The 23,159-nt window shown below is 42.5% G+C and overlaps 1 protein-coding gene across 1 annotated transcript in view; it reads right to left on the bottom strand.

Annotated features, from left to right (window-relative positions):
* The window catches only part of znf827 (zinc finger protein 827), a 74,385-nt gene extending 52,256 nt beyond the window's left edge, over positions 1 to 22,129 (bottom strand). The window contains exon 1 of the mRNA XM_085356887.1: positions 21,850 to 22,129. Within this exon, the coding sequence (XP_085213013.1) occupies positions 21,850 to 21,892 (43 nt within the window). The 5' untranslated portion in view covers positions 21,893 to 22,129. The remainder of the gene's footprint in view (positions 1 to 21,849) is intronic.
* Positions 22,130 to 23,159: the final 1,030 nt, after the last annotated feature.

The following is a 23,159-nucleotide window of genomic DNA, read 5'->3' as shown; positions in this document are numbered from 1 at the left end:
TAGAGAGAGGAGGATAGTGCAGGTCAGGGAATCACTAAAAATCGCACAGACTGCTGACCGCAAAGCCCTACAAAGTGAAATAACATGAAAGACTGTCACAACATACCGAGACTAGAGCCATCACATTTACATCACCAAAATGATTAGCCTCTCGTTCCTTCTAAGACTGGGAGGCTCATCGTGGTATGTGTGCTTGGGTTAAGGAGGTAGGGCACAGGGTGAGGCCATAGGAAGGAAGGCAGGGAGTATGGATGTGGTGAAGAAGGAGCCGGGGCAGTAATTAAGTGTCCGGCTGGACCCTGGCGGGGGTTGCCACAGCCGCGGGCTATGCTAATGAGCAAGCCCGGCGGTCAGGGCTACCTTATTAGTGCTCGCTGGACAATATGGTGGGAGAGATGCACTACTGACTGCTTCACGTCTCTGCAAATGACTAACAGTCCTCCCAAGGAGGAAGGTAATTCCATTAATTGGAACACAGTGGATCAGGATCACCTCCCTTTCCTTTTTCCACAAACCCTCACTTGCTTGATCTATGTCAAAATCACCCCCCCCCCCCCTCCCCCCTGAATTAAGAAAAAAAAAAAAAGAAAAAAGTAGAAATTACTTATTTCGTTATTCATTATTACCTGTAATCAGTAGTCTCAGTTGTGTAACCAGGATGTTAGCCACTTTGTCATATACTTTACTTCATGCGTGTCTTTTTCCCTAACACCAACCAATTTTATAAAAGTTTTCACTTTGAAGAAGAATAACAGCAAGAGAAGACTGCAGGAGTAATGATTTAACCGAATGTTAACACAATACTTCATTGACATTTATTAGAAACATTAGACTTACTTTTGATTCAACGTCAACAAGTGTAAAACACATGTAAGTCAGTACCTTTCTAAACAGACAAATCTTATATTAAAAATGTGTAAAAAAAAAAAAAAAAAAAAAAAAAAATCAATAAAATTTTTACAAATCCAGATCCTGGCTCTTTTGCCATTTCCCATTTTTGAATATAAAACCAAAGGTTTAAAGAAAAAGAAAGGTGTCATGTGTTTAGAGTAAGGACACATCTGTAAATCGGTTGAATATTGATGTTCCTTTGCAGGAGCAACATGACCATCACTCCATCGAGTTTATTCATCGTGTTGTTTCCATTAGGAAGTTGATGAAACATGACAACCAACAAGGCGACAGGCAATACCAGTGATTACTGAGGCGAAATGTCATACAGGACAGTATGCCTCCTATTTACATTAAATGAACTTGTAAGACTGTGCCTGTCCTTTATGTTAAGCAACACCACCGCTTAACAATCTTAAAATAATCTGTAGTGTCAAACAGGGGCAGGGCTGTTTAATGGGACTTCTTAAAATTCCAGCTCGGTTCCAAAACAAAAGGGGAAAAAAAGTGGCAACAGTGTGAAAAATGATGTCAACTGAAACAGAAAACATTGACTTGGAAATCATTTTAAACATCTGTTTAATTGATAAAATAATGTCCAAATGATTTTAATAAAAATGATCACTGAATTTAATGCCAGCATTATTCAAAGCAAAGGAGGTGAGAAAAGAAGGCATTTGTTGTGTAGTGCTAAAAAAAAAAAGAATACAAATAAAAACACACCTATTTCTAGAATTCACTTTTAACGTGACCTTAGTTCGCATTAGATCTTCTTAGGTTCACATTTGAGGCATTTATGGAACATCTGGAAATTTTAGCTACAGAAAAAAACCCAACCCAAGCCTGTGCTAGAAAAGAAAGTGATAGTGTAATGATCCATCTAACTATTTTTCGAACAATTAATCACAGCACTGCTGTCCTATCCTAGTCCTTTCTAGTGTCACTAGTTAATCTCGCACGCTGGTTTTAATTTCATGTATGGATGATCAAATGTATAATAACCAAAGATGTTGCTTGCCGTGCACCATTTTTAATCACGATTATATCGAACTAATTAAAAAAAAAATTCATCAGCAATTAATTTGTTTTAACATAGTCTCAGCAAAGTGCACAAATACAACTAACTTACTTAGATTATGTATACACATGTTTTTGTACTTTTGACAGTACTATGGCTCACAACAGAAAAAACAAACAAACCCTGAACCATGTCATAGATCAGAGCCCTGTGCTTCGTACGTCGCTTACTACATCCAAGATCAAATGAAACATCCAAGACCAAACCATCGCGCTAACCGTGAGCGCGCTAATCCGGTTCCCCGAACACACCTGCTGTTGACGATTAGTACAGCTGGACGCAGTAATGTGACATCACTGGGTGTCGTAAAAGGGGCTACGCATCGATAGTAGAAACATTGATCGGCAACCCTCTGATTGGTCGGCGAAAATGTCGACGGAGCGCGCTCGGCTCGGTATTTTTCGGCAGCAGAGCAAGAACTCTTGAGTGAGGGATTTCAGGAGTTTCAGAGTTTAATCAGAACGCAAGGGAACACTGCAAAGGCTGCAAAAGCAAGGAGAGAGGGCTGGCAGAAAGTTGCTGACAAATTAAACTCGTAAGTAATTTAATAATAACAATAATAATGGAGTGGGTTTATATAGCGCTTTTCAAGGCACCCAAAGCGCTGTACAATGCCACTATTCAGTCACTCTCACATTCACACACACTGGTGGAGGCAGCTACAGTTGTAGCCACAGCTGCCCTGGGGCAGACTGACAGAAGCCAGGCTGCCATATCGCGCCATCGGCCTCTCTGGCCAACACCAGTAGGCGGTAGGGTAGATTTATTATATTACACTATATTATCCAATATTATATTACATTATATTATATCCTCTGTCACATTAGAGCCACGACAGGACCTACTAGAACATGGGAACAGGTAAAAGTGAAATATAAGAATATTCTACAGAATGGTAATATTTATCACTTATATTGCTTTTAGTCTCTTGGAAAGAGACCCTGGAATAATCTGTTTGTTTATAACAGCAACCAAGAAAAGGGCAGAGCAACAAAAGACAGGTGGTGGTCCTGCACCCCCTCGTCAACAAGTTGGTTAAGTAAATAATACCCTCACGGGAAAATCGATATCAGAATCAGAATCAGAATCAGAATGGGTTTATTGCCAGATGTTGAGGTTTACAACATTAGGAAATTGCTGCGGTGCTTCAGTGCAGACAATAAGAATTAAAGTGCTATGTAGAAAGAAAGATATGTGCATGAGATATACATGAAATATATACATGAGAATAAGAATTATGAGTGCTACGTAGAAAGATATATACATGAGTGCAGGTGGTGATCAGTGCCAAACATGAAATGATGCAGTGACACAGCGTAGGGTCATGTGTTAGTTAGTGGCGGGGACAGTCATGTGGTTATTGTTCATGTGTCCAACAGCAGAGGGGAAGAAACTGTTCTTGTGGCGAGAGGTTCTGGTGCGAATGGACCGGAGCCTCCTGCCTGAGGGGAGCAGGTCAAACAGACTGTGTCCAGGGTGAGAAGGGTCAGCTGAGATCCGAGCTGCACGCCGCAGTGTCCTGGAGGTGTACAGGTCCTGCAGAGATGGGAGTCTGCAGCCAATCACCTTCTCAGCAGAGCGCACAACACGCTGCAGTCTCTGTTTGTCCCTGATAGTGGCTCCAGCGTACCACACGGTGATGGAGGAGGTGAGGATGGACTCGATGATTGCAGTGTAGAATTGCATCATCGTCCGTGTTGGCAGGTTGAATTTCTTCAGCTGCCTCAGGAAGTACATCCTCTGCTGGGCTTTCTTGATGACGGAGGTGATGGTGGGCTCCCACTTCAGGTCCTGGGTGATGGTGGTACCCAGGAAGCGGAATGAGTCCACAGAGGTGATGGGGGTGTCAGTCAGGATGATGGGGGGGAGTGGGGCTGTGTGCTTCCTGAAGTCCACAATAATCTCCACTGTCTTCTGGGCATTCAGCACCAGGTTGTTGTGGCTGCACCAAGACACCAGACGTTCAACCTCCCTCCTGTAGGCAGACTCGTCCCCGTCCGAGATGAGCCCAATGACGGTGGTGTCATCTGCGAACTTGATTAGCTTGACAGACTGGTGGGTGGAGGTGCAGCCGTTGGTGTACAGGGAGAAGAGCAGAGGAGAAAGAACACATCTCTCTATGAGCACACTGTCGCGCTGAGCTAAAGGATCCTGTCTGTCCCGCAATATACGCTGAATTCTGAGGACTCTCCTTATCAGTCTTGCACCTTCCGCAATGGGTGGCTCGCGTATACGGACAGGACATGGCTGCGACAGACTTCCCAAATCCACCTTCGCTTTTATAGCCGTGGTCTCTCATCTTGATTACACGAAGTAATTTACAATTGCTACTCTGAAATATGAATTAAATCTGTAATAATCACATACATGTAATAGAATGTTAATAGTACATTTCCCTTTTTTAGGAAATGACCTGTGTGAAATCAATAAATGGATCAGGTGCTGCATTGTCTTTAGTTACATTGATGTTATTTATTTATGGTGAAACAGTGGTGGAATATCGCTGTTGCTTTCGTATGAATGACGCGGGCATACCTGCGTGGCCGCGATCTAATCCTGTTTACATAAAGTAAACCTGCTCCCCAGCAGGTTTACGCTTACGGCTCTGTTGCTATGACAGCAAGTCCCGGATGGGCTTCGGGGAACCGAACGATCCAGGATCACGCGAAATCGTCAACAATCTAATCCAGCTAACTTACTTAGCGAGGTACGAAGAACAGGCCCCAGAGCTTCCCTGTAAGCAGGCCGATTACAGCGTTGTTTGGCGCTGCATTGTTAAAACAAGCATGTATCCTTCTGGTGCCTTCATAGATGCGCTAGTTACCCGTGCTAAATACACTGATGCACCCCCATACTATTGCTACTATATCACTAGTGCTGGCTTTTAAACTGTGCACTGACCACAGGATAGTTTTCCACTTCGCCCTCAATCCATCCTTAATGAGCTTGGGACCAGAGACGAAGGTGGCCTCTGCACTGCTTTTGCATGCATTGTGTTTATTTGTATGTTCCTCTACAGAGTCATGTCAGCTGTGCACTTTTCTTTTATTACATTACATTACATTACATTATTAGTTTGCACATGCCCCATTTAGATGCCTTTTTTTTTTTTTTAATCATGTTATGGACCTCTTGCCATTTAACTAGTCTAGTTTTTACATTTTAAATAACTAGTTTTAAACAAATAGAAAGACCATCATAACGTGACTAGTTTCTAGAAACCTACTGTAAAGACTGATCAACTCATTTTCTCGTGGTGATTCAACAATGTGGAGGAGAATGTGATTGAGGACACCACCGTGTCCATGTTCAACTAAGATGAGATCATAGTTTCATCAGTGAGCCCTGATGCTCTGCACAGATGAAGGCATCATCATCCTGGAAGAAACCACTCTCATCTGGACACAAACATTTTATCATAGGATACAAGCACAGCTACAAATCAACTTTTTATTACAGCCATCCTCTCCTCCAAGCGAACTGAGGGACCCAAACCAAAACATTCCCTCAGGGGTCACGGGTTAGAATTTTTTTTTTTTTTTAGGAACAAGATATTCACCCTATAGTAACACGATGTCTTTACATGACATGTCATCCCATGTATTAATGAAGATTAACATTAGACATTCAGATATTCAGTTCAAAAATGATAAAAATCCAGAATCGACGCCTCTCCAGCTACCTGCACTATTCCACCCAAGTGTTTGTGTCTGTGACAAAGACATAAAGAGCCCATCTTTCAGCTGGAATCTGAGGTGAGGTGATACTCTCAGTAGGGATCAGGGTTCAGACAGCAGTGCTATATATAATGGTGGTTGAGTCGTATTGAAATGTAGTGCAAATTACCATCTGTGTATTTTCGGCCTTGGCCTCCGTGGTTTGTGGGTACTTTGGGCGGCATGCCAGAGGTGAAACAGGAAGGAGAAGTGTTCTTGGAAGAGAATGAGACGACTGAGAGCCCGAGACCTCTGAAATTCCTCAATGCAGATGAAGTGCACTTTACATCCTGGTTTATTTTTCCCTTCCATTTTTAGCATCTCACGTAGAAAAGAAAAAAAAAAAAAGTTCTTGCTCATAACCTCAGATGTGTACTCGAAGCTATGTGCCTAAACTGCTGGAGGGAGACGTATGTATTACATGCTGCAGCTTTAAGCTGAAACATTACAAGTTCATCCCTAAAGGAAAGAAATCTTCATTATAGTCACTTTAAAAGTCAACTTAAAATGCAAAAAAAAAGTCAATGTGACACTAAAATGGTGCAAAAACATAAAAAGGAGCAACACCCGGGGCAAATACTTCACTCCTTTTGGGGTTAGAGGCGGTCAGATGGTGTCCGAGTTTAACGTGAACTGTACAGGGTCCTGCATAAAGCTGTAGCCCTGAACTCTAAATAATAACCAACAAAAGGTGCATGTGAGAACACAAATGTCCAACATTCATATTTAAAAGCAGTCGTTTTCTCAGAAGCAAATCCTTCTTATATATTTAATTATGATGTTTAAAAGAGCAAACATTTCAGTGACTGTTTTTAATGCAGTATGAGATTCCTGCTTAATCGTCACAGTGCACATTACCTTTTGATGGCAGTTGGCACGGCCCCCCAGGCAGGCAGGCAGACATACACAAAACATAGGATCCCGACAAGAAAAACAGTCATTTTAGCTTGAAACACACTGCTGATTGGTTCGCTTGTGTTCATGCGTGACCTTTGTATTTTAACAGGTTAGTTTGGATCTGATGTTACGTGTATCATAAATGAATGTACTTAAAAGAAGTGTGAAAGTTTGGCTTAACAAACTTTGCTCTAAACTAGGGATATATCAACACTTTTAGCCCTTTATTATACAATCTTTGATTAAGCACAAATTAAAAATCATCAAACTCATGAGACAACCTTTAATCTTGTAAAGGAAACAGTTTAAGAAATGGATAAATGAAAGCACGCACACACACACACACACACACACCACACACACACACACACACACAGTTTCAGAGGTCTTTGTAGCCCGCTGCACAAATATCAAGCACTGCATCTGTACAACACAAAACTGATGTGACAACAGACAAACATCAGTCACCATCAGCATTCATCAATAGGCTGAAGCAGTCAACCAGGTGAATATCTGCCAGTATATTGGCCCATATTTCTACTAGAAATATAAATTATTTTCTGCTAAATGTAAACCAATTTAGTTTAACTTCATATGAGTTAATAATGCCCCAAAAATGCACACACACGCACACACTTCAGAACACCATCTGTAATTGAAAACTGAAAATACCCCACTAAATGTTAAAACTGATCATTATAACAATAAACAGCTCAGGCTTGTATACTAACTGAAGTACCCAGTGAGAACAGGCCAGGGTCTGCTATCTGTCACTGTTCAAAGAACCAGCTTAGAATATGTGAAACATCTATTCCACATGAAACTGTCAAATCGCTTCTCAACTGAGTGGGCAAAAGGCAGGCATTTTCTAATCACCATGCCTATACTATCAAACACTCAAGGTTATTGCATTTTAAGACTTTTTTTTCCTTCCTGTCTTGAAAAGGTTGACAAAGAAAAGCGCTGGGAAAAAAAGAAGAATGAGAAAAACTCTAGTTTTACAATGCCACTATTCATTCACTCACTGGTGGAGGCAAGCTACGGTTGTAGCCACAGCTGCCCTGGGGCAGACTGACAGAAGCGCCACCGGCCCCTCTGGCCAACACCAATAGGCGGTAGGTCTTGCCCAAGGACACAACGACCAGGACAGAGAGCCCGGGGATCGAACCAGCGACCTTCTGGTTACAGATACGCTTCCCAACCCCCTGAGCCACGGTCGCACGTAAATATGTCCGTAAATATGTTGCTTTTTTCAATGTGCGTCTGGGCCAAAGCATGTGCTGCTAGATATTTGGCACTATGAATCCAGAGCAGGTAATGTGAGGTGTTGAAACTGCATTGATGAAACGAGAATGCAAATCATTCCATTCAATCATTTTATCAATATTCTGGAAAACGAATCAAGTAAATGGTTTGTTTTTTGGAGTTTCCTAAACATCTGTGTATATCGTTTACAGCTGTTCAGATGGTATAGAAGGCTAGATGCAAGCCCTGCTGAGAACCTGTCCATTCTGTGAGAGCAGGCCATTATACTGGCACATGCATTTTAAATGTTTTGTAACCGCAACCTCGTCTTACTCTGACGAATGCTTTATGTTGCTGCGCCTTATTAAAAGCTCTTACCATTATTGTCTGCTCCACAGCTCATCTTTCTAGATCCTAATTTAGTAAACTGAGAGCTCTGAAACAACATATAGATGGTATCGTTCCATTTATACCATCAATGCCGCCTGATGCCCAGGAAGGAATGATTGTGGTGACTTTTGCGTACTCAGCTATTCAAACATTGTAACAAGATGCCAATTATCTACAAATAGTTAACTGAAAGGCAACAGTACTTCAATGTCCTGTCCTTAAGTAATAAGGGGGAAAAAAATCCAGTGAAAAACTCACATCGGACCTGAGAGATGGGGTCGAACCTTCATTTAACCCATCTACTGCTCACTGAGGCCTCATCAGAGATGGTGTCAGTGGAAGGGTGGTTGTCAAGAAGGAAGGGAAACAGGAAGAAAAGGTTGAGGTATGCCAAATTATACAAAAATACCTCTTTTCCACTAGCACCTACTCGACTTGACTCAACTGGACTTGTTTTTAAGGTTTGCGACATAAACAGAGTGCATGTCATGAGATCGACTACTTTACAAAAATCAAATTTGCCATTTTTGAAACTGATGGAAATGGCTACACACAAACCAACACCGCAGTAATGACAAGATACAGATTTTTTTGAGCAGCAAGTATACCATCGCCTCAATGTCCTCCATTGTTGTGTTTTGTTTGTGTCGCATACAAAAGACTTTCAGGCCACTTTGCTGTGACAGCCCCACCCACACTTAAGTGGGACTTGGATTGTGGAAAAGAGTTATAAGTGGACTGAGAAATCAGTGGCAGCAGGTGTTATGGAGGGATGAATCCAAATCTGAAATGTACATTTCCACTAATGTAGACCAGTTTACAAATATAAAACTGTCTTAAGTAGTTTACCTTTACCCTACAATTTTAGCACAAATAACAATTAGCTAGCTGCCACCAGTGCAGGCGCAGTGGAAACGAGTTCTCTAACTGCACACGAACGTAAGGTGCAAATGCTGACTGCCTATCAGATAATCATTAGTCCTTGATCAAAGACTTCCCTTCATAATGAGCTTCAAAAGTTTCAAAAGTGTCAACAGAAGCTAAACTGCAAAGACATGACTGTCACTTTGTTAATATCATTAATGTCAGATAAACGTAGCTGCCGCGATTACGCTCATCAAATAAAAAGGAGTAAAGGATACAAAAACACGCTTACTGTTCAGTGGATGAACTTGCTTCCTATAGTGGTGGATATTTTGTGTATGTTATGTTAAATTAAAACCTGAGATAATTTACAAAGCTATGATATGGATGCAAAATATGCCATACATGTTGAATGTCCTTGACTTAACATGTTGCTACTGAAACACTAGCCACTTGAATAGACTTGACTCTGGCTAGATACATAAAAACAACATAAAGAAGGACATTCGAGCTAGGAGAGGGTTTAACTGCCTAATTTAAAAAAAAAAGAAAAAAAAAAGAGAGAAATTAAGCCGGGATATTTGGATTTTCAGGGCTCTGGTTTAAACAATTAAGAGGGCTGTGTCAACTTCTTAGCGGCCGTGGGTCAGTTGATGATTTTAACTGTCACGCTTTGTGCCAATTTTTTATTTTAATATGAATGGCATCTTCTTTGCTTGTAGTGTTTTTAGTAGGGATGAGTCATGCTTTTCTACTGAATCTGCTTTATGCGCGCTGGTAAATAATCTAAGCAGCCATTTGAAAAGAACATCTCAAGTCTGACAAGGCTGTACAAAACCCCTCTTATCAGTTAAAGTAATTGTATGGGGTGTTCTATACAAAATGAATAAGAAAAACCATCAAAAGCTATAACTATTGTTCACTGCTCCAAATGTGATAACGCCACAGTTTTTAAAGAGAAGTGCCAAATGTCAAGGTTCAAATTTACTATTCAGCACCTTTGCGGTTTGGTTTCCCTAAATATAATTTAGTGGTTTGTTTCTTTGCGTGGCTGTGTGTAAATTTCACGGCAAAATAACAATTTCCACAAATTTGAACAGGTTGAGGTCTTTAAAAACTAGATGTCAGTAAGTAATCATCTAATCCCAGCAATAATAAAACTACTGACAAGCCGAAATTGCTATTTGGTCAAAGAGGTATGGAAGGAGCCAACTTTATTTTGTTTTATGTTGCAATATATTGTTTTATAGACCATTTTTTCTAATTTGCATTGCTATAGTCTACTTGTAGTCCTCCTTTGGGTAAGGCACTGCAATATGGCTTTAATCTCAATACAGCCGGACTCTATGCAAAAACTAAATTTATGAACCATAATTTAGTACTCCATTTTTTTGTGGAGAAAAGCCAGATGGCAGGTCTATGTGAAGTCAGCCAAAACGCAAACCTTTCATTTTTGGGGGGAGAAAAAAAAAAGTCATAAGCAATTCAAGAGCAGGGCTTTAACAGCATCACTATTATTTAATTAGGAATAACTGACTTAAGAACAACATTAATCAAACTCATTTCAGTTCATGGGCCACATGCGCTCAGCCCAATTTGATCACAAGTGGTTCGAAATATAGCATAATGATCCATTTGTGTTATTTTTAGAGTAAAGAAGAGCAAGTACATTCTGAAAATGCTCACATTTAATAAACCATCCATTTACAAACCGGATGACAAAGCACCTGGAAGAAACACAGTCTGATGTAACTACAAACAAACATAATTCAGAGACACACACTGGCCCAGCTCCTTAGTTTAACCACCTTAATATAGTGTCATATGACAGATCATGGGTAATGTCCTAGTTTGGGCCTCTTACTTGGGAGTTGGGAGTTTGCCTTGTAATCGGAAGGTTGCCGGTTCGAGCCCCGGCTTGGACAGTCTCGGTCGTTGTGTCCTTGGGCAAGACAATTCACCCGTTGCCTACTGGTGGTGGTCAGAGGGTCCGGTGGCGCCAGTGTCCGGCAGCCTCGCCTCTGTCAGTGCGCCCCAGGGTGGCTGTGGCTACAATGTAGCTTACCATCACCAGTGTGTGAATGTGTGGATGACTGGTTGTGTAAAGCGCTTTGGGGTCCTTAGGGACTAATAAAGCGCTATACAAATACAGGCCATTTACCATTTACATTACTGTAGACAAGCATAGCAAAATAAAGCAAATATATAATAATTAAAAAAAAAAAAAAAACACTGAAAGAAATAAAAATTATTATATATGAATTATATATGAAAATGACTAAAAAATTAAAATAAATTTAAAAAAATTAAAATCCCCCCCCCCCCCAAAAAAAAATTATACTACAAAACAAAGTACAACCTGTAATACAATTCTTCCTAGTACAAAGTGCAGTGAAGTAAAAGGCCCAGTCACACTGGCAATCACGTTTTAGATCATCCGCTTCATGATCGATCACAATTCACATATTATTGTAACATGTGAAGTACAGAAACAGAGTGATGAGCTTCGGTTGGTTGTATTGCACAAAATAATGGGATCCATTAAAATCCATTGAGAGGTTAAGCAACACTAAGAGCAGAAGAGCTTCTTTTGAAAACTGGAAGGTCCCTGCAACACGATCAATATGACTGTGCCACTGAGCAAATTTGGGGAAAAGACCTATTAGGTGATGACGTGCTCAAGTTTCACTAAAATCTGACCAACACTTAGGAGCAGTAATTCCTGTGAACTGAAGGAAGACAAATGGATATGTAGATGGTGGTCCTTGAGCCGGAGAAGTTTGAAGACAAAAAAAAAAAAAGTCCTCCACACTTTGCAAAGTCATCCAGTGGGCCTGATTGGACCTTTTGATTCATGTTTGACAGACCCGGTCTGAATGATTGAGTTCACACTTTCTTGGCTGTGTGAGGAAGAGTTGCTCATACTCAGAAACTTCCCTCATACCCTCTCGTTGGTTGTGACATGTTGGTGGCCACATAAAACCACATGGAACCCACACGTGCATGTTTTTACATATATGCATGTACGTATGCAAAAATATTCAAGCATATGTAAGCACTTTTCACTAGTATCGTGGTTGGTTTACAGTTATAACGTACACAGGAATTAGTGACAAATACTAAGGTTTTGAAGTATACCAATTTCCAAACTTGCAACAGCATCCCAACTCCTCAAATGAAATACACAAATTCCTCACGCATTTGCTTGTCTGCATGAGGCAGAATTGTCACAAATGGAGCGCAGATTATCATTTCATGTGGTGCTGAAAACGACCAATAATAAGCCACTTGACACACAAGTCAGACGCCACCAATTTTTCTTCCGCTTAAAACAAACTAACCTCGTTCAAACCGAGGCGTGCGTGTTGCGCTAACTTTCAGAAGAAGCCAGGGTACATTCTTTAGAACAAGTGTGAAAAGAACAGGCCATCACCCTGCTGCGTAGTTTTCTGGCATACTGAAGCTCCTCACAGAGGTGATTGTGTGTCTGTGGAAGAGAAGTGAGAGAGTGTAGGAGGGTGGAAGGTGGGAGTGTGTACAGCGTCCATGTATTGTTTGTAAATCACCCTACTGGCAAAAGGGACACTTGGCTCTATAGCAGCCAGTCCACCCAGGGATACAAAGCAAGCTCTGGTGTGAGGTGGAGAGGAGGGAAGAGTGACAGGTAATTCTATATGTGCATGTATGCATGTATGTGAGAGGACAGTGTGTTAGAGCGATGGAGACAGCATCTATTAGAGACACTCAGAAAGGACGGCAGGGGAGAATGAGCAGAGGAGCGAGGAGGACGAGGGGGAGGGAGGGAATCTTGCGAATGGGGGGTAGGTGGTGGGGGGTGTCTTTTTTTATATGGTGGTATTGGTTTGAAGGCTGTTTGGCAGAGGCGCCCAAGGCAGTGCTTGCTTGGATTTTAGCCTGTCACTTAGGACAGGGACACTAATCAGGATTGGTCCCGGTTCCTACCCAGGAAAAGGGGGAGTACTTTCAGACCATTACTTAAGAAAAAAAAAAAGAAAAAGGAGGGGAGAGGAGCAAGAAAGAGAGAAGAACTGCTGTAGCACAGCAGGAAATGCTAACCGCTAGCCTCATTTACATGCAGGTCCAGGGAGAATGGGGGGGGGCTTATTCCGTTTCCAATCTCCATGTTAAATGCTGGCCAGGGCAGCTGATGGGAATGAGAGGCATTGTTCGCCCCATGCTGCTCTTCCCCCTCTCCATTACACCAATACCTGCCTCTCTTTCTTTGTGGCATTAAAAAAAGGGGGTGGCACTGCTTTAATAATTTCAATCTCGACCTGAAATCCATATGAACCTCACAAGGTTTGTATGTGGCTGTTTACTTTGTGCAGAGTGTGTACTGCAACCAACCCTCATAGGTCTATCTGTTCTGTCATAACCAGGTTGTGACCCGAGGCTGCCGCATTCAAAGCCATCCTTCACCCACTGAGTCTGTTCTGTGGCATAATGATTGCTATGACAACCATCACTTAAAGCCACGGGTAGGTGGAGGAGAGATGTCAGCTTCTCGTCTACTCTTCTGATGATCTCATTTCTGGCTGGCAGGTACAACAAGGTCAAACCACTGAAACTGGAAAAGTGGCTGCTTGCTACATGCAAATGACAGAACCGACTTTCCAAACAATTACACTGCCCAGTCCAAAAATCGACGTGGGGCTAAGCTGCGAGAACCACAAGGTAGGGATACGAAAAATAAAAATAAAAACCACAACAACAAAAAAAACAACCCCAAAACAAAAAATAATAATATCAGGGGAGTCGGAGAGAATGAGACGTAGAGGGAGGCACGGCTCTCTGGCCAGCTATGTGCACAAAGTCTGACTGTGCGTGCCAAATGAGGTTTTAAAAAGGTTTTTCTGGGAGGATTTGGGCTAATCTAGAAAACCTTCTGGAGGAAGTGCAAATACATCTGCCGCTGACCACTCCCCTGTAGAGTACGAGGGATTAATGGCATGGCAATCTGAACCAACATGGACCTCGGTCAAAACACTGGTGGGGTGTGGGAACATACGGGCAATTATGAGCTGAGCCACCTGATTCTGTCTTTTAGCTTCCCACATCCGACCGCTGGTAACTTGACTCGACTAATTTGTCCAGCTTAATTTGTTTCTACTTATGGTTTTGGCTTCTTTAAAAGAACCATAAGCCACTGGACTCTGCACTCAAAAAACATCCACTTATTTGCTAATCTCTTTAGAATTGTAAGGTCGGAATCAAGTGAGCATGTGCCCTTGGTTAACAATGAAAGGCAAGATATTTGTTTTAATACGCCAGAAGATGAAACGACTACATCGTAAATAACCTAACACCGCCCTGACAATGTCTTTCTCAGGAGATGCCATCACATCAGTGATTTTAACTTCTCTGGATTTTTGTCCCACTGTCAAACACTTCCACACCCTCTTTTAGAGGTGATATATTGTTTCCCTAGAGAGCTGTCACTGCCTTATGGTCTTACTATCCTGTGTCTGTGACGGACCCCCCCTTCTGTACTTTTAATCTTCCCATAAAACTGATCCTATGTCCCAAAAAGCTGTAAACACACAGCTGTTAGACCAGCTAGTTAAAGACATTAGCCCGCGTCGTGCTCGTGTCTGCCCAAATGCGCAAAGACGAAACGCGTCCGCGCCAAATGGAGGGAGAGGGGTTAGCCTGGCTGGTGCGCTGAAGGCTAACTGAAGCCAGGCTGTGCTTCAGAATGTGTGTGTGTGTGTGTGTGTGTGTGTGTGTGTGTGTGTGTGTGTGTACGTACGAGGCCTCCTGCCCTCTTCTACCCACACAGGAAGTGAGGTCATCCCATAGCACTGTGCCGTGCCGAGTGCACTCAGCAAGGGTGACAAAGATCAACGTGTTGGCCAGCCCACTAGGAAATATACGTACATTGAATTACAGAGTTTTAAAAGGCAGCTTTGTAAGTAATTAATGCGTAATATACATAAGCAGTAGGATCTGTATATAGACAGTTAAAAAAAAAAAGAAAAAAAGGAAGCAATAAACCAAGCGGAATCCACAGACGAAAAACAAAATCAAGATGCCACCTTGTGCCAAAAATATTCCCAGTTTGGTGCACTTGTTAATGATGTACCACATGCTCAAAAAATTCTTCACAGCCCGCAGGGGGTGGTCGTTCTTTTAAGACAATTGAGGAAGTACTTTATCTCTCAACAACGCAATTTAAGTGTCTTTCTAGGAGTGAAACGTGAGACAGAGGCAAACAATAAATCACATCCCTGTTTAGAGCGAGCGTCTGGCACGACTAGCCAGCTTCGGCTCCCCAGACCACCACCACCACCTCCCTCCTCCTCCTCCTCCTCCTCCACCACCACCGCCGCCTCCTCCTCCTCTCCTCTCATGCTCTCCATCCCTCATGCCTGTTAAAGGCTTGTCCTGCAGGGCCTGGATGCACTTGTGTGGTACAACAACAGAGAAACCGCCCAAAGCTCTTAACAGCTCTTCCTCTCCACTTCCTCCCTCCCTCCATCTCCACTGCTGCTACCACCACCAGCTCCTCTCTCCCTCTCCACTCTGCTCTGTCTTTCCCAGCTGCACCGGCGAGCTGTTCCGTATGAACTGCTGCCAGCTGAAAGCCTGCTACTCCTGTGAGATTGCTATTACTCAGTGCAAGCAGGGCTCTGCGTAGCCAAAGGGCTGCTCTCCGAGCTGTAGATCTCCATGTTGTGACTTGTCAACACGGGAAAAATCGTTACCAAGGCTGAGGCACTTCCATTCCTCACAGAGGGGGTTCTGATTGCGACCAGGCAGACAGGCAGGTACTGTACTGAAGTATTAGGCTGACGACTGATTTTGTGCTGCAGAGGACTCTCTGCTCAGAGAAAGCACTTTGAAATGATTAGATAACACACATCTGAAAAAAAAAAAAACCTTTCCAAGTTGACCATTTCAGATCAAGTTTTTTTTTTCCTGTGTTACAATTTGAACTAAACTTTGTTACACTGTACCAGAATTTATTTTTAAGACACCTAACTTACCACAGGCTCGAACAGTAAGCTTTTTAATGCTTGTTTACTGTGACTGGTCAAATGCATTCCTTTACTCTTTATTAAACAGTCTTTATATTTCTATGAGCGGCACGCCTCTCTGTCAGTTCTTCTGCTAAAAATGTCGCTGAATTGTATTAAACCAGCTGGGGGAGATCCAAAGTGTGACTGGGTGAGTATCACATGAGCACAAAAACCGTCCGTCAGCCAAGTCCCAAGTTCGATTCCCAGCCAGATGGATCTTTACTACAAGTCGTTACCCCGCTCTTTCCCCCCGGGCTTCCCGTCTCTCTCCGTCACTCAAATGCAGAAAAAAGGCACGGGACTTTTTCCTTTCTCAAACATATTTAATAAAGGGGAAAAAGGATAATATTTATTCAATCTTCAAAAACTCTAATATCTTCTAATCTCCTATAACTCAGGTCAAGACTGCACATTAATGCATTACCACAAGGAAAAAAAACTGTCCAAGTTTGGGGAGCTTTTTCTTTTTCTAAATCAAAAAAAAAAAAAAAAAAAAAATCTAATATTTTTTCTGCACAAATACGGTGATACTCAGTCTCACCATCTAACATAAAAACGTCATTACTGACGATGTTCCAGTCACACTACTATGTGTACATGATGCTTTATCATTGTAGCCCAGCAAGAGCTTGAAGTTCAAGTGCAAATCATCCTGTATTTACAACCTTTAGCATTTGGTACTGTTATAGCCCTTCTCAGTATGCAAGAGACCGACTTGCATGATTCTCCTCCATTAATTAAAAAAAAAAGAAAAAAATGCACACAGACGCTTGGGTCGTGAAACCTCAAAAGACTTGGCGAGGTAATATAACAATCTGCATAACTTGTGTGAGTGTGTCTAGACACAAAAGGATTATGTCTGGCCCACCACTTGTCATTGTGTGGTGCTTCAACTACGTAGCTATGAATCCACAAAGATCCAAGCAGGCCTTGTAGTTTTGGTTTGACTAGCACGCTGTGGTCTAGGTAACCGTAAGTGCACGCAGTCTTCCAAGAAAACAGATTTCTTTCGTAAACATGTCAAATTATCACCAGAAATCTCAGCACAATTGTTCATCTTCTGTCCCAACACATACAAAAAAATGAATTTCTGTGATGCTGTGTGTCTTTATGTTGCTTTAGCCCAGACTTGTATTTACTGCAAAAAGAAGTCATAGGAAATCCAGGCTCGTGGTTTTGTGTCTCAAAGTATTGTATTTCTGATTTCTGTATTGGTGATAAAATCCAATTAAAGTGAAAAGAAACTGAATTAACGACAAAAAAAGAAGAAAAAAAAAATCTCCATTGTGCTTTACCAACGTGACACTGACCAACACACTTGAACCCGAGTGTTAGGAGTTTTCAATTGACATGCCTGCATTCAGATGTTCTCGAGTAACAAACATAACCAAAATCTAAGGGAGACATAATACCAAAAAAAACAAAAACAAAAAAAAAAAACAAACCCACTCAGTAAGGTATTAGCCTGGTTGTGTAAAGAGCGGTTAGCATTTCAAATGATGCCTTCAACAGGATGTGAAACAGAATTTTTTACAGCGCGTTCATTTCACATTATTTTCAAGTAACAGATCCACACAGAGTTTTGCTTCTTAAGAAATGTTTTTTTTTTCCTTTTCTTTTTTTGTAGTCTGTGTGCTTTGAGCCAATTGTCTGAAGCAGCAAATAAGGTTAACATTTGGTATAAATATTGATCCTCACCCTGAGGCTTAGTTACTTCTTTGAAACCAGGCCCATTAAACCTTGCCCAAACTCGCATCACTCTCAGTGTTTTTCTGTTACTATTAAGTGAAACACAAAAGGCAGCTGGACTCTTCTTCTTTGTTGTAGTAGTAGTAGTAGTAGTAGAAGAAGAAGTAGAAGTAGAAGAAGAAGAAGAAGAAGCTCTTCTCTCAAAGACTATACAGCGAGAGAGGCGTCCGCCACCTTTCCCCTGCCCTATAATTCATTTCTAAGTTAAAGGCTGTGTATCATTACTCGCTTGAGCTCTACTCGCCCGACGCCGCCAGTGCACCCAAGCCTCATCAACTTGAGGGGCAGCGGTGGTGATGTTAGGGTGTGTGTGTGTGTGTTGGGGAGGGGGTGTTCTTGGCAGAAATTCCCCCACAAATTTTATGCCAAGAGCGAAATGGAAACCTCCTCTCATTTTCCTTTCCCCTTAATCCAATGTTTTCAAGCCCCAGCCCCACCAAGGTCATTATAATCATAGCAAGTGGAAGGTAGCCAGTGACCCGCCATTACAGTAAGCTCCAGAGCCACCCAGTCTGTCAGCTATTGGCTGACAAAGACGAGCAGAGTTAGATCTAGAAATGTCCAATGCAACTCCATTTCAGCTGAAGATAACCAGGGGCGGACGGAGAAGGCTCCTCCCCAGTCGCTGAGGACGGTGCTTTTTGTGATGTGGCTCTTCTTGATTGTTTGAGAAGCACGAGGTGGTGCGGAGCGGGTGATCCGAGTAAAGCGGAAGCTGGGATATGGACATTTTGGGGACAGAAGGCGGCAAAAATGCTGCTTCTCACATTTTCGAATGCACAAAGTCACATGCAAAATATCCAAACTTTTACGCATTTTAACCTAACTTTGAATCGCAAGTAATAAGGCAGCAACATTACACACACACACACAATAACACACCACAAGGTCATAAAGAATGGCTGTTTTCATTGTGGCACCAAAGGTCATGTTTACTTGTCAGAGTGAAGGCGCCATACTGTACTGTGACCTCCATAGCCAGCTTATGTACCCACAGACACAACACACACACACACACAAGAGGTTGTGTGTTCACTTTCATAACACTTTCACATGTGTGTGCCATGCACACGCACTTAAAGAATAGTCTCCACTCACAAGCTGTGCCACAGACAATAGGACACTGCACACTGGGCAGCACAGCCCATATATCTGGGTCTGTGCTAAGATAAAGCACCTCCAGCATTAAAGCCAGTGTATTAGCTTGCCCTTTTTCACCACAGATGAAGAGATTTGAAGCTCGATATTGTGCTCGTTGGCTGGCACACCACTAGGGTGTTGTTGGCTGAATAATGAAAAACACACAGACTGACAGCGAATGGCATGGGGTGACACTTCCATTCTAGAGTGGGAAGATCCAAAACAAAGCGCAAAAAGCTTCTGACAAATTCATACTTTTCTGTGACAGTTTGTTGACTGAGGAGGGAAACAACTCCTAAATCAGAAAAAAAAAAAGCAGCTTTCATTTAGAGCCAGGAACAGGCACAGCAGTGCTCCAGTACAGTGCCTACACGGGAGTGCATGGTTTCAGATACGTGGGTGAAGAGTATTTTTGTTGCAGGCCAATTACGAAGCGGCTTAATTGAAAGGTTGATGTGCTCAAAAAGAGAGAAAATACTGGGACATCTTGTGTTGCTGATCCAGACTATACATAATCACACTGTGCCAAACAGCTTTTATCACGAAACCGTGTGCACCTTCTGAAAACACCGGTTGTCGTAAATCACAAATCTTAAGCAACCCCTCTCATTCCCCTCTGCTTGGATCTTATATTTTAATCAGCTCACCGCTCGTCTGATAGAACGGTTCATTTCGATTCACACACTATACCAAATATTTACATTTTAAACTAACAAACTCCATCCTTAAAAGTCAGTGCCTTTACCTTGCTGCTTCTTTCAAAGTCTAGAATGCAAAAATTGAGATGGTTTAATAGATATTCAAGTGCTGCAGCCCTCCGCCCCCCACACACACACACACAAAATACAATTTATTTGAATATATATCACAAAGTGAGTCACTCCACCTGAGCAGGACTACAGACGTGTTCTTATTTCCAGGAAAAGCCGAGTATAAGCTCGTAGGAGTACAGTGGGCTGTACAGTAGAAACCCCCCACCCCCAATCTGAAACCTTTCTTAAAGAGAGAATGGCAGAGCAAACTGATGAATACACCTCACAGAAAAGGGTCACTCTCACCTCACGTGTGAAATTAATGTGTCACTGCTTGCATTTCAGGGCTACGGCGAGCGCTCGACACACGTCATGACACACAAGACTTTGGCAAAACACATGCCTTTGCACAACTACCGTTAAAGACACCCTCCCTCTAGGATGTGTAGTGATAGTACGCAGGCTGAAGTGGATTCTTATCATTTAAACGTCGTGACCCTGCTTCTGCGCGGTTCATCCATGTGACTTACACACTCCTCATGCAGCACATCAGCGAGGACTCGCTGTCAGTCAAGTCCGGAGCGCGCACACACACACACACACACACACAGTCCCTGCACCCACTGTCACCTCGTCTCCACCTCTATGCCTCCCAGCCAACCGCTGCAATTTCCCCAAGTTCAAGCCTAGGTCAAACACCTGAACAGTAGATCAGTTAATATTAACAGTGGAGAAAAGGAAAATGGGATCTGTGCTGGTTAGGCCGAGCAGCTCCCCGGATCTGACATTTAAGAAATGATGATGATGATGATGATGATGATGATGATGATGATGATGAAGAAGAAGAAGAAGAAGAAGAAGACAGTGCCATATAGACAAATGCATCAAGCCACTGTTGATGTAAACATGAATCACTCATTATTCATTACATTTACATACTAATATGACTAATTGTGCTCTTTTGCTTACGCACGTGTTGGGCAAGAATGATTAAGAGCAGACTAAATGCCACTCTTGGATAAACCCTTTAATAATAGTTGTCATCGGCCACGCTAACGTCTCCAGCAATCCTCTAGTGGTCAGAGAATGTCACTGCAGCTTTTCATTATCTGGACTGATAAAAGGCACAATACGAACATCCAAGACACGGTAGGGTCAAACACACAAAAGTAAAAAGGAAAAAAAAACGAGCTTCTTCCCAATTCAGCTTCAGCACGAGATTCTCTAATGGGCTTTCTGCGGCGTTTGCACGGCGTTACCGTGAGAAACGTAGTAAAGAAGCACAAGTGTCGTTTCCTTTTTCTAACCGCGTTATTGATCGTAGTCTGTCTGCAATGAATGGCTGCAAAAGGGAAGGGGGGAAAAACCCTGAACTTCAGGTGACCGACCATGGCTCTGACACAGCCTGCATGCAGACTGGGAGGGGTAGGGGGGAGAGGAAAAATTGCATTGCCTCGGAAAGAAAAAAAAAAAAGAAAAGAGAAATTAACCATACTTTAAAAAATAAAAAAAAAAGTCGATGACAAACAAGCGAGAAGAATTTTCGTCTCTACGACTGGGGAGCCGCAAAAAACTATGAGGCGAAAGTTGGACGTTTATTGCCGACGAAATGAAGTTTACCGAGCGTTGCTAGATAGCGCTATTGCTAACTAGGAACACTGGAGTACGGGTAGCCAGAGTCTGGCTCGTCTGATCCGACTGACCCTTCATTTTATTGCGGCCAGACTCCCAGATCCTCCCCTTTCTACCCGAAAAGCGACCTAGCGGAGGCGAACGCATTACCGAAAACGCTCGGCTGTTATCGCCCCACACGCACACACAACCGACACATATGCCAACTGACCGCAACCTTTAGCGGAACCGGACCTTTATCGATTATACCCTTATTAAAGCCACGTATCATTTATCCACTCACTGCCTAGGCTAACGTTACCCATCGCCAACAACATGGCTGCCTCGCTCGGACCTAAAAAGGGGAGAAATAACCTACGCCGAGTCTTTTGTCTGTTTCACCTCTTTAACCCTAAACTACTGCGCAAAACACACGGAGAGCCGTTAAAATTGCACAAAACGAGCGAACGACTTACGTGAAGGCAGGCGCTTGGGTTGCTCCTGCTTCCTCCTTGGCATTTTCCCCCGTTTTTAATCACATTCTCGTCCTTGTTTAGGGATAAGGAGAAAAAAGGTTTTTCCCATTGAGACTGGAGGCGCCAGTGATGGCAGGGACTTGGTCGTGCACCTGGCTTTGCTCGGTTTAAAGTGTATTGTTGGGGGAATGGGAACACACAGGCGGAGGAGGTGCCGCTGTTGTTGTTGCCGTGTCTTGACTATGGCTGCTCTCGGTGCAAGTGTGTCTCCGAGCCCCTAACTAACACTAATGCAGGGATCAAAGGGCAGCAACAGCAGAGCAGGCAGACACGCGCGCGCACGCACACACACACATACACAGACGCGCGCTCTCTCTCTCGCTCACACAGGCGCTCACACGCGCGCTCTCTCTCTCTCTCGCATACACACTCACTCACTCACTCAAACGCACACTTGCGCGCACGTACACATTGGAGGAGCTCGCCCCCGAGAGCAGCGTACGGACAAGGTGCCCCCAAGCTTTCAGAGTGTATTACTGAACAAAAAATATATTTGAGAAAGCAGGGACATAATTCGGCGGAGAGAGCATATTGATGGAGTCGGGTTGCATTAAAGGGAGTCAGGGCAATTTCCTTCCCACAAAAACAAAACAAACAAAAAAACCATTATAAATAAATAAATATATTTTTATATGTATAGAGATAAAAAATTTAAAAAAAAAAACAGCGCGACAATAATTTATGCGGTGCATGCAAACATGAATGCACATCTTCGCTTTGACCTGCTGGTGGAACTCGCTAAATCCGGGGCGAAATTTAACATTAAATTCAGCGCTCTGTGGATACATTTTCACTAAAACCCTAATATATATATATATATATATATATATATATATATATATATATAATCCTTATCACAATTAATATTAGCCCTCAATTTGCGTCACGGTAAAAGTTAATAATAAATGGAAATAAATAACAGGGGGCTTGTGGTGAGTACGACTAGATGCAATGCATTCTTCTTCTTTTTTAAATTTAATTTCAACATAATTTGCAATGTGTATGAAAAGTGCAACAAGAAGAATACACTCAGGCTTCACACATGTCAAACTTCATGTAAAAAAACGGCCTGCAGAGTTATTCCTGGAGTTTGTCTATAATAAGAACAGTTTTTTAAAAGAGTGCATTTGTGTGGAAACCTGTATTAAATCAGGTGGGGGAAAAAACAAGTGTCGGTGTCAGAAAAATGTCCAACAGTTATCCAACCCAATGTAGTCATCTCCCCATCAAAGTTGAGAGAGAGCAAAACT

The sequence above is a fragment of the Diplotaxodon limnothrissa genome, linkage group LG6, assembly GCF_057381915.1.
Source record: "Diplotaxodon limnothrissa isolate DT_005_m linkage group LG6, D_limnothrissa_male_GT1.1, whole genome shotgun sequence".
NCBI classification, from domain to species: domain Eukaryota; kingdom Metazoa; phylum Chordata; class Actinopteri; order Cichliformes; family Cichlidae; genus Diplotaxodon; species Diplotaxodon limnothrissa.
This window is presented reverse-complemented; position numbering and strand designations above follow the sequence as displayed.